Genomic DNA, 12,560 nt, shown 5'->3' on the forward strand with positions numbered 1-12,560 from the left:
GGAGTGGCAAGGCTAAACTTCCTGCAGTGCAGCAGTTCGGGGATCAGGTGGAGCTTACCCATTGAGATGAAGCAGGCAGTAGTCATATCAGGAGATTGGTTCCATTACCAGGTCAACAGCTAATGCACTGAGGTGAAACACAAAGTCCAAGGTATGTTCATAGCAGTGGATTACAGAGATGCCCGTGTGAGTAAGCCTGAATTCTTTCATAATACAAAGAAATTCTGTAATGAGCTTTGGGTTCATCAGCCGAGATAATGAAATCAGCCCAAACTGGTCAGTTTGGGTTAGTTAAAGCCAAGAAGACAAGGAAGCCCATGAACTCCATAAAATTGTCCTCCCACATCTAGGTGGAAGTTAGACAAGGAGGTGTTTACTTCCGCAGCTATAACATACTGAAAGGAGTTGGACCTCTCTCCTGTGGCCTGGGATAGAAAAAGAGGAGGGCAACAAAACATCTCTCCCCACCCTGATGATGAGAAACTGGGAACACAGAGGGGCATAATTGCTGCCAGTTCTTCCTTACAAATTGCAAGTCTTGATTATGCAGTTGGTCAGAAGCAATAGCCAGCTTATTGCAGACAGATCTTAACATTGCAGCACATTTGCCAGGTTTTGAGCCTACAGGAGAGTGGTTCCCCTCAATTTACTAAGAAGTGTTGTCAGGGACCACAGGTACATTGAACAGAATGACTAGTTGCAGAGCTGCAAGATGTTTCATTCACTCATGGTGAGAGGGGAGAAGAGACCAAGACCTCAGGCCCACACATTTCTCATAATTGCCCCATGGTCAAAGTGGACATAGCAACTACTCCTGTGCTTTTTTTATGATGGGATGTCTGCTACAAATGATAAAAACTTGACTGGGGAAATGTTTGCATCCAAAGGAGTGGAAAGCCAGGTGGAGATCTATTATAAAAGTCCAAAAATAGGCATTAATGAATGTATGCAGTCTAAAATATATTTGATTGGTAGCAAGGAATGAACACTGGAGTCATAAACAGATGAGCAGGTTTACTGTAAAAAGAGATCAGTAGCACCCTATTGATTAGACTTTTTGAATAAAATCAAGATAGATTGAGTAAGTTATACAACTACCTGGTGTGCAAGTAAAAATGATGACTATAATAATGATGATATTACTCGAGAGTGGAAATGGCGAACTGAAAAAACAATCTATAAAAACTGGTAAAAGCCAAGCAGCATCAAATCTTAAAAAAAAAAAAAAATAGTTAAAATAAGACTAAGCTATTAAATTAGGTAAAACACTAGCCAGCTGCAAAAAAAAAAAAACAACAAAAGGTAAAATAGATGAATACAGATAAATAAGAATGATGAGAAATAAAGTCAAAATATAGTTAATAATAAAAGATGTATCTGTATGTAGACATATGAGGTAGGATGAAGGAACCACAGATAAATCTTTTGCAGATACAAAATCTTGAAGACCAAAGAAATCATGCATAAAGTTATATATAAAGGACCAGTTGGGTCCAATCATTTAAGCTGTCATCTAGGAAGAAGTTTTGAGATGCCATAGTAATTGAACAAAAATGCAGAGTCAAACTGTGGACCACTGAGTCTGGTTCTGATGTAACCCACAGTAGAACTCAAGTCCATAGAAAGAGACAGGGTAACAGCTTGCCATCATACAAGTTCAGCATCAGAGCTGTGTCGAAGCATCCCTTCCAATAATTTTTAGGGAAAATAATGTACAGAGTAGAGTAGTGATCAAGCTGATAATTGCTGAAGATCACAATGAATGCTGAGGAGCTGGGAGGATGCAGAATGTTAAACAAAACTGGAATGAAAGCTGTAGAAAATAAGGTCCTTAAAGATTATGTTCAAAGGTCTGTCTTGCCTTCCAAAACATTTTGAAAATAGGCTGCCCCAAATTAGTTTGCATTTGGCATCTACATATTTCTTAATTGCAATAATTTTTAACAATTTAAATAAAAATTTAAAAAAAGCCCTGTGCCATTGATACCATTGCACCTATCAAGTTAATCAAGTAATTCAGGGTGCCTAATGTTATATTGGCTAATATATAGTGTAATGAGAAAAGAAAACATAAGCTGCTGCAGCAGAATGCCTGAAACAACTCTTTTTGTTTAGTCTTATATTATGGAAAAGGACAGAACAAGAGAGCTGTTCCAGGCATTCTGCTGGAGTGTTTTCCTTTATCAACTTTTTTTTTTTTAATTTATTTTGCTGTTGTTTTACTTAAGGTGGAAGTGCTTCAGCCCCCAGAAGACCATCATTTGGTGACACCCCTCCTAATGTGTGGCTGTGGAGAGTGACTATCAACTGTAAAAGTGCAGATTTTTTAAATCTTATTTTCCATAAAAGTCCGTATTTCATGGGTAAATAAAAGCAGAATGGCAACGCACTTTGAACAGTTGCCACAGAAAGGGGCAGAAATGGAATGCAAACACCGCATTCTGTTTCGTACCTTTGAACATGACCTTTAAATAATATCACAGATATACTAAAAGTAGAAGTTGAAACAGTAAGCAAAAGTAGTAGCAATATAGTAATACAACCATGTGAGCAAAAAAAACTAAACCGCTGGTCAAATCAATAGAGTACAGTTTTGCAGTGTGTTAGTGATATGTCAGCAGTGTAAAAGCAGCTCAAGGAAATTAACATGTATTCTGGTTAGATCCATGTGGCTTCTGAGGCCGTGTGGATACTGTGAAAGCACCCATATAGCAAAAAATACAATTTTTTTGTAACAGCATTGATGCTACAGTTTCTTCCAAAAGCTGTTAGAATACTAAAAAAAAGTCCACTACAGCAAGGTTTATTTGGATAATCCAGAGTGGCATAAAAAGTAGCTATGGCAACAAAGTGATGCCTCAGACAACTGTCTAGTACAATAAGAAGACAGTGTATCACAATTCAGTTGCATAGTGCACAATAATAAATTATTTTCCTGCCATGATTGTTGGGTAATTTAAAGATCCATTGAAATGAGATTCATATGGTTAGTCTGTGGAACCAATGAAATGAGATTCAAATGGACAATCTGTGGAAGAGTACAATAGTAAAACAGTGAAAAATAGTAAAGGTGATATCAGCCCACAGTAATGAAGTAGAAGAGGTAATATTATTTTGAGCTTTTTTAGGTAAAAACAAATGCAGGAAGTACAGTGTGGAGCACTCAACTTTCACAGTGTTGTATGCTTGACAACTTCAGTGTTATGAGAAAATGTTATGGTATATGTGAGACGCAGAGACCATCACACAGTAGGGACATTGGGCAGCCAGGGACAAAGGTCTTTAGTGATTTTTGGGAGGCCAAAAGCAGTCCCAAAGAGACTTGCAGCAGCCCTGATTCCCAGCCAGCTATATACAGAGGGATGTGACTGAGAGGCAGTCCTCTCTTCTTGCCTTTCTGTGGTTTTCCTTCACTACAGAGGCATGAAAAAGAGGCAAAATAAGCCAGAGATATCTCTTGGCCTCCCCATATCTACACTACATTTTGAGAATCGTATAGTATGGGACTTATGGTCGAAACAAGGTAAAACAATGACTGTCAGTGTACTGCAAATGAACTGCTGGTGTCCTTGTCAGGTCATCCTTCTGTTTGAGTACATTTCAGTCCAGACGAACACATCACTTTTAGTTAGTGTAGTTCTTTGACATACAAAGTAAAGGGAGCATTAATACCCCTTTTGGAGAGAAGTTGTAAAAATTGGACTTCAGTAAACATGGCTTTCCTTCAGCAACCTACATCCTAAGGGGCTTCCATCTCCCTAGCTGACAGACTGAAAAACAGATACTAATACTACACTGAAGACAGATTTTCGCAAGAGGACCTGACCAGTCTTTGACCAGTTTGCCTTGCCTGTCAATGGTGAATGCTTTTTTTTCTGCTTGATTCCCTCTCATAAGACTATGACAAAGATGCATGGATACATCAGGGATCACAAGGCCTACTCTGCATGTTTTCTCACTTTCCCTTGATTATGAAAGGCCTGAAAATGAGGGTCCTGTACCTGGTTGATTTTCTTGTAGTACTACGCTGTCCAAGATAAGTATGGTTTCTAATACTAGATAAATTACAAGTGGCCTGCCCTCTATATCAGCCTCATCACCCTAGGTTTTTGTCCATCCATTGGGGAAACCCCACCTTGACTTCTACATGCTCAAGCTAACTGCATGGCTTCTCCAATTCCCTTGAATGTCAGATCTCAGGAGATCCTGGACAGGGAGATTTCCATACTTTTGCAAGCTAGCAAAGGTGATTCTTCCTATGTGCTGCCAGTAGTGTAGGTGGACCTTTAGTTGACAGCTGTCACTATTGTTGTCACTTGCCCATCAGGTGGATTCAGCACAGGCCACAGCATCTTTTTAGTTAAACTACATCTGGCTCTAATCTTGAATATCCACAAAGGCCAAACCTGACAGTCTCACTTAGGGTCTTTAGTGTCTTCATTAGAGGGCTATTTCTGTTTGGACTCCTGACACAAAACTTAGTTGTACTAGGGGAAATTTATTTCATACTTGAAATAATTCATGCTTCTGTCATTCAGTCTAATCCATTGTTCAAAAAAGGCTAACATAGCAGGTAGAATGAACATGACAGCCTCTGCAGGGATAAGTCTTTCGCCACAAAAGATAGTATCATTAGTGGCCGTCACATCCACCAGATGGACCTTAGAAGTGTAGGCGTTGTTAGTATGCCCCCCCCCCCCACAATCTCACATTTTACACTGAGGTGATAGGATAGGTTCTCCTTTCATACTAATCCACCATTCATACCAAAATTGTCCAGCGAAACAGTTCAGGTAAGCCATTCAGAGACATGACCAACTGTCTGTCTCATGCCAAGGGCTGAGAGGGAAAGCAGGTTACCAAATTATATTTTTTCAAGTCACTCGCAAACTGTACACTCTTCTTTCAGCAGATATACAGAAAAGAACGCCCCCCCCAAAAAAAAAAGCCCTACTCGGCTAATACTGTATTTTGGGGGGGGGGGTAATTCTTTCTTGTTAATCTGCTAAAAAAAAGGAATGGTGTTTGAGAAGTGGTAGGTGAATGTGTTAGCTATGTATTTGTTGTTCTGCTGAACTCATAGTTAGAAACAACTAGGGTAGTTTGCCACTTGTCGTGCACTTAGGAGCTTATTACTTCTAGATAAAAAAAAAAAAGATTTGACAGATTTTTTTTTTATGGTATTTTTGCAAATGTAGGTTTTGCCATCCTGGACTTAAGAGCTTATTAATACTGGGTAAAAAATGTTTACATTTGGCGTGAGTATTTTTATAGGATTTTTGGAAATTTAGGTAATGCTACCTCTTTCCCTTTTTTTTTTTTTTTTTTTTTTTTTTTTGATTTGGTCTCTTCAGACCTCATGTTTATTGGCCCAGCCCAGAGTACACAATGTCCACACCAGGTCTAGCAGATACTTTCCAACCCCAGCCTGGACTTACTTTGTTTTCACTGGTTCCAGTCATGGATCCTGAGGGCGACCTGAGGGCTTGATTTGTCTGTGCTTCCATCTGGGTTGGATTTTTCTTATGACCCATCCACTCCCTTGCCCCGCCTCCCATGCTCTTGATTACATCTGAAGGCAACCCACCCATCTTTGGGCCACGCCTTCCCTTAGGGAGCACACTAGCAAGCCCCCTCCCACCATGGATGGGCACATCCATCCCTTCCTGCCACACTCAATTGCCTGAGCCTGTAATCAAACTTGGGTCAGCTGGACTGTTGATAGGGCTTTATCCCTGTACTCAACAGGAGTGTCAATTTCTTTTTTTCATTCTTGTCCTATTTTTTATTGTTTTCACAAATGCTAATTTCATGGAATACAACCTTATTTACTTAAGCAATGCTTTCTATTGTTTTTTAATTCAAACTGCTTTTTGCTCGGAACATATTACTGTAACATCACATGCTGAAAGTATCAGCAGTATCTATTATGGATAATATTTCTGAGAGATCCTGAGTTTGCTTTTTCGATCATATTCCTGTGTATATATGGTCTTTATTTTTAAACTACTGAGAAATGCCTTTTTGAATAGTTTATCATTCTGCACTGTGCACAGACTGGAGCATGTAACCAGTGACATCTGTAAGTGCTCCCGTGGGGATGGTATTGTTAGGAGTTGTCAGTATACAGTCAAATATTGCTTATGGAAATAGGTTATGCATTTTTTGTTTCTGTGTGTTTGTCACCCCCATGCCTGCCAACCCTGGTGTCTCTCACCAAATTGAGCAAGCATTATTTGTGTCTTTACTTGGGACTTTCACCTGGTATTAGAGCAAGAACATTTCAGAGGGAGCATTCATTCAGGTAACCAGTGAGAATGCTATATGCACTCACTACGTTCTTGGCAATGAGGGCATTTGTAATGGCTTAACCCTGCCCCTGCTTTGGGAGGTCATATGTGATCCATGCTGTTGCCGAGGTTCACAGTGCTTTCATGTTTCTACACTTCCATATTGAAGGCTACCATAAGACTGTGGGCTGAGAAGCCTAACATTTGTATTGTTGCTCCCCCCATGTTGTTCTCATCCTTCATTGGCTGTTTCTTTGGGCCCCCACGTTACTAATTGAGCACAGGTTGCCTTGAATGTAGTCAGCACTTTATCTTTCTATTTCACAAGAACTTGCTGAAATAGGGCATGCTTTTAATTATCCGATTATCGCCCAGGTAGGCAGTGAAAAGTGGTGAGTAAACTTAAACTTCTTAATAGCCCATGGTCTGCTCTTGTAATGCTTTTTTGTGTTTGTTGTGTAGTACCTCTTCTGGTATGGTCTTATGTTTTGATATTAAATGCAGTTCAGTAGTTCTTTACTCCTTCCTTTAACAGTGTCTTAATAGACTTTCGTATCTTTTGCTTTTGGGTATTAACCTACCATTTAAGCAGCAAATACATATTTTGTGTAAAATAGCCAAATCTTCTGCATGTGAGTGCTTCCTATCATACCAGCGTATGATGGCAGTATTTCAGTTTTTAGTATCTCCATTAGAACTAGTGTATGTTGTTTTGTTGTACTTTTTTGTCAGTTAAGTTATGTTGTATTTACATGTATGTGATATACTTTTTTACAGCCCTGAAACTGCTGACAGTACATCGTTTAGTGTTGAGCTTGGTGACATTATTTTAACAGCAACAGATGGTCTTTTTGACAACTTGCCTGATTATGTGATCCTTCAGGAGTTGAAGAAATTGAAAGTAAGTTATTTATTAGAGTATTTGTAGAGCAGTATTATACCACAGTCGGTCAGAACTGGCATTCTTAAGGATCATTCCTGAAACCCATGCTTTTTACACTTATCTTAAACTTGTTAACATTTGATCTTGCCATTAACAGTGCAGCTTACACTGATAAAGTGGTCATTTGGTTACATCTTTAAGCACCATTGATCGGTGTAACTCCAAAACCCATTTGCTACAGGAATTCTGATCAAGTTGACAAACATAAAGGCAGTTCTCTTTGGAATAGGTGATTGTGAGCCTGTGTGTACCCATGCATATATCACAGACCATCACAAAAACACTCTGCAAACTGTGTCCCCCAAAGCCCTGTGACTGTAGATACCAATTTTGGGTTCATACAACAGCAGGTAAAAGGACAAACTTCCTTAACTCTGCTGACTGATCTCGTACAGAAACACTGCTTGTACAGTAATATAATAGGTTCAAGTGTAAATACTAGGCTATCAGTCTGTATTTTATTGCAAGTGTAGCCAGTAACCAGTGGTCAGAATCAAACCCTATACCTTGAAGCTGTGAGGCAAAGACCTCAACCATTATGCCAACACCTACTCCTTAATTAACAAGTACGGGCCTTGATGAGTTTTGAACTTATGAGCTCTGGTTTACTAGACCAGTGCTTTAACCCCAAGCTACTCGGCCACATGATGATTCTCTAAGGGGCTTAGAAGGGAAATATAACAAAAGAGGGTAGATTTCTGAAGAGATTTATGAAAATATTTGGTATGGAAGAAGTGAGATTAGTAGTAGCAACTCTGAGAAATGTATATATTATTCCCCAAGGTACACTGGATTAGACTAAATGAAAATTATTTTTTGCAGGAACGTGTATTTCATTGAAAGCTTTGAGACGCATCCACTTGCTATTTTCAGATCATGTGCCAATAACATCTAAGATAAAAATGCAGGGTAGTGAAGTAAAAAATAGACAGTGGCGCTTCTCCACCTTCCTGTTAAAAAGAGAGGAATTTAAGGAGTGGGTGATGGAAATTATTCAAGAGTTATATGAAAGACAGAAATGTTTTCAGGATAAAATGAAAGTGGACTTCAAAAATAGGGTAGAACTAAAAGAAAAAGAGATATGGTGAGGAGGTAACAACAGTTATTTAGAGGGGCTGACCAAGGTTAAAGTATTACAGAATAAGGGAAATCTCACAGAACAAGAGGTGCAACTGCAGAGTGCTGATGAGAAAATAAAGGAGCATCTGGGTAACATGTATGACTTTAGAAAGATTGTTGTTAAGCAGTTTTTTTTTTTTTTTTTATAACAACTCCAGAATGGGCTCCCTAAGGTTGGCAACAACACTTTCTACCATCTGCTGCCTAGGTTATCATGCAAAAATTCTTTTTGGAAGTTTTTCTTTGTGGAAATTCTAGCTTTGCTAGAATTTTCTTAGTTTTTGCTGATTGTTTTTTTCAGTGTGACCTTTTTACTCATTGTTTTAATTTGTTAGTTGGGATGTTTTGCAAGCACCCTAATGGTAATGGACATCAGCTTGGTATAACACCCCTGTGTTTCTAATGCTTAGTAAAACAGTCCACTTGTACTGTGCTGATGAGTCCATAACAAGGCCGAAACATGCATGTCCCAAGCTAGTCGGGTTTGGCTTTATTGGCCTGAATTTGTCCATTAAATGACTTAAAAAGAAAAAAGTCATGGGTATTCAGAATAGCCATATAGCTAAATCACTTTATGTCCTTAAGGGTCATTTGCACGTATATCCCATGTGCCACTAATACAAGAGGTATGAGGGATCCCACAGTGGAAATTCTAACTTGGCTAGAATTTTCTTTTAGCTCTTCGGTATGGGAAAAAATAGATGTTCTTGGTTTGGGGGCAGTTGTGGAATACCCAGATGGGTTTGAGGAAAAAAACAAGTAGTTTTGTAGCCTTTTTCTATGAAATTGAGGACCCATTGGTCTGAAGTTATCAGTCTCTATACAGGAAGGGAATGAGAATGTTTATTTGATAGGGAAAGATGGTGGCTGGGGGTGGAGACTGATGCAAGTAGAGTCACAAAATGGTAGATTTGCCCAGAAAGAAATATTTTTGTCCTTTGAAGTTTGTCTTGATTTGTCCTTGAACAACTTCTCGGAGTACTTTTTACCCTTTGCAGATGCTTATGTTCTTTTTGGGGAAAAAAAGGGCCAGCCTTAGAAAGACAATTCTTCTGTAATTTTGGTACAGGAGAAAGAAATATGTCAAAAATCTTGCATAAATTTTGCCTCTCTCTCCTGCAGGTTTTTAAAAATATCAGCAGCAGTATGTCTGAAAAAAATCCATATCCAAGGATGTATCCAATAATTTAGACTTGACAACTTCAGGAAAATCCTGAAGCCTCAAGCAAGAGTACCTCCTTAACACAGATTGTACAGCTATATCTCTAGAAGGTGCATCAGCAGTATCATAACTGCATTTGATAGAGCGTTTGGCTGCTTGAGTAGTGGAACTGAGCAAAGATACCAAGGAATATTTATTATCTGATGTCATTTTCATTCATTCCTCAACCTGAGGATTTTGGATCTGACTCAGCTGCTTTCCAAGCTCAAGATTTGATGCTCAAGCTTCTCCTCTCTATCCCATAATTTCTCTTTCCCCCAGAATATCTCAGATCTTGTTTGCCGCTCAGCGAAGAAGCATCAGGATTGCATTGCTCCAGCATAGTTATTGCTAAAGTACTGTAAGTAGTTTCTGACATTTCCTTTCATTGCTCATCCATCCTCTCCTTCCACTTCCAACTCCTTCTGTATATATGTAGTTGTAAAAAAAAAGCCTTTTTTGTAGTTTAAACTAGTTAGTGACATTTTTGCTGGTTTCTTCCATGTGTCCATTCTCTTTTTCTTCTTTCAGTCTCTTCTCTCTCCCCTATATCTTCTGGGTTACCATGGCTGAAAAGCATGAATAAACCCTTGGGGTTTAAAAAAAAAATGCACTTCCTGTGGGCGTAAGATTCCCTTGTCTGATGACCACAAGCAGTGTGCTTACTGTCTAGGCCCTGCTCACCTAAACAGTTTGTGTGAGATGTGTGGCAGTTTTAATCTGCATGCTCTTATGGACTGCCTCAACAAGTTGGTTTTGAAGGGCTTACTTCCCCCTTCCACTCGCTCTACACCCCTAGAAAGCCCAAAGAGGTCAGGGAACACATATGAAGCATTCCCCTAAGCGCTTCTCCTCGGAGCTGACTAGGAAGACTCCGAAACCTTCTGATCCGGTGATTGTGGTCCCCACTCCCTCAGCTTCCCATGCTCCAACTGTCTACTTGGAGCCGTGTGTTTTGGCTCGGAGCCCTCCTCCCAAGGAGGCCTCACCCAAGCAAGTCTCCAGACCATCTTCTACATCCTCCTCCGTCAGGTCTACCCAGAGCTTTTCTGAACACGAGGTGGATAGACTGATAAGACAATTTCTCAAGATGCAGATTCAGATGGGGGTACTGCCGGCTCTGTCCCCTTCTTGATCCATGAGCATACATTCCCCTTTTCATCCTGTGGCTCATTCTCCAATCTGATTTCCTGCTTCTGAGTTGTCAGGTCCAAGAGTCCAGAGAACCGAGACGTCGGATCCGAGAGTGGTTTCCACTTCGAGTCTGATGGTTTCCCTGATGCGCTCAGCTCTAATGGCTTCGGGGCCTAGTGCTTCTCGGAGCTGTAGCTTAGACATAGAGTCCAGGGGGGGTTGACTTCAACTCCGAGGTTTTCAGAGCCATTGGTTCCTCTCAGAGCCTTGGCGTTCAATAGCTTGGCTCTGAATTGCCCCTCAAATCGGAGGGTGGTGGGAGTTTGGGAGAAGTCTGCACCAACAGCATCGGCTCCAGAGGGATGATTTTTGGATCTTCGCTGTCACTCTGACATCGAGGTGGTGGTGGAGAGGGTCCTCCCCATCCTAGGGGATTCCTGGTTCTCCCACCATTGGATCCCACCCCTAACTTCGTGGAGTCTGTCCTTGAGGTCTCTTGTCTTCCACTCGGACAGCCGCTGCTGCAGAGCCCCCAACCTTTTCCCACTGTGGAACCCAGTTTTTCGTCCGACACCTCCCTGGAGTATCCCACTGAGGAGGTCCCTAGGAAGAATAGGTATAAAAGGAGACACCTGGATTTCCCCGTAAGAATCCGTCACTACAGGCACTGACTTCGAGGAAGGGGAAGGGTCCCCTAGATATCCATCTGATGATGTTCTCCTTTGTGGACATCCTAGAGATCCTCTGCCAGAATGGTGGATGGTCCTCCCAAAGCCCTAACCCAGATGAGTCAGTACTCTTGGAGGCCATGGGCACCGGCCCATTTACATCCTGGGTGTCCACCTAGCAGATCCTCTTATTGAGATAGTTTCCACCAGGGCATGGATGGATCCGGACACGGTAGAGCCCATACCCAAGCGGGCTGACAAGACCTTGACTGCTGCCTTGGACAAACCCTACTGGACTAAAGGGATCCCAGCTGATGCCATGGTTGTTGCATCAGCCACCAAAAAGGGGATAGTTCAGGAGAGCTCTTCTGTCCCTTCCCCTAACAGGTAGTCTAAGGCTTTGGACAGGTTTGGCAAGAGGGTTTATGCTTTGTCTACCTTTTCCTTATGAGTATTGAACTATTTATTCCATTTTAACAGGCTGCAGAGGGACCTGATCAAAACACTCCCTAGCTTGGTCCGTGAGTCCATGTCTGAAGAGGAACACAAGATGTTTTCCAACAGAATTGACACACTCCAATTGATTTGTAAGTCGTCCATGAGGCTGCTTGCTAGTGCGGCTGAAGGCACCTCTAGGGCCGCCAGTTCTGTCATTGCCATTAGGTGTAATGTCTGGATGCAGCTGTTTGACTTTGTGGAAACTTTCAAGGTGTCCTTCATCAGTGCGGCCTTTGATGGTTTGTCTCTTTTTGGCCCCACAGTTTGTGGCACACTCTCCCGGAAGGATGGGAAGACCTTGTCTGCCATTGGAATCAATTTTTCTATTTCACAAAGATACTTTTCCAGGAATCAGCATGGAATCAGCATGGAAAAAAAACACACAAAGCAAAAACAGTGTCCCAGTGCTGTGTGTAATTCCCTCCCGAAGTGTGCGTGGGGGGGAGGGGAACGAATCACTTAATCTACTCACTTATTTTTAAAGATGGATAGATAACCCTTTCTTGTAATGTTGGTCAATGACCAAAAAACACCTACGTTTTATTGGTAAACATTTAGCTTTAAAAAAACAGTAAAGAGCATTTAGCTATATGCTGCTTGTAGTCCTTGTAATATTCGGCGTTTCAAAGGTGTCTGTGGTAGGGAGTTTTCTTTATTTTATTTTATTTTGAAGTTTGAGGGCTGTGTTGTCCTGATCACTTGTCTGC

The 12,560-nt window shown here is 40.9% G+C and overlaps 1 protein-coding gene across 3 annotated transcripts in view; it reads left to right on the forward strand.

Moving 5' to 3' along the window:
- Nucleotides 1-12,560, forward strand: part of PPTC7 (protein phosphatase targeting COQ7) — a 374,331-nt gene that overhangs the window by 194,125 nt on the left and 167,646 nt on the right. For all 3 annotated transcript variants that reach the window (XM_044068637.1, XM_044068639.1, XM_044068638.1), the window contains exon 4: nt 7,068-7,191. In XM_044068637.1, coding sequence (XP_043924572.1) covers nt 7,068-7,191 — 124 coding nt within the window. The remainder of the gene's footprint in view (nt 1-7,067; nt 7,192-12,560) is intronic.

Source organism: Protopterus annectens, chromosome 4.part0, assembly GCF_019279795.1.
Source record: "Protopterus annectens isolate FY-2018-M chromosome 4.part0, PAN1.0, whole genome shotgun sequence".
Taxonomy (NCBI): Eukaryota; Metazoa; Chordata; order Ceratodontiformes; family Protopteridae; genus Protopterus; species Protopterus annectens.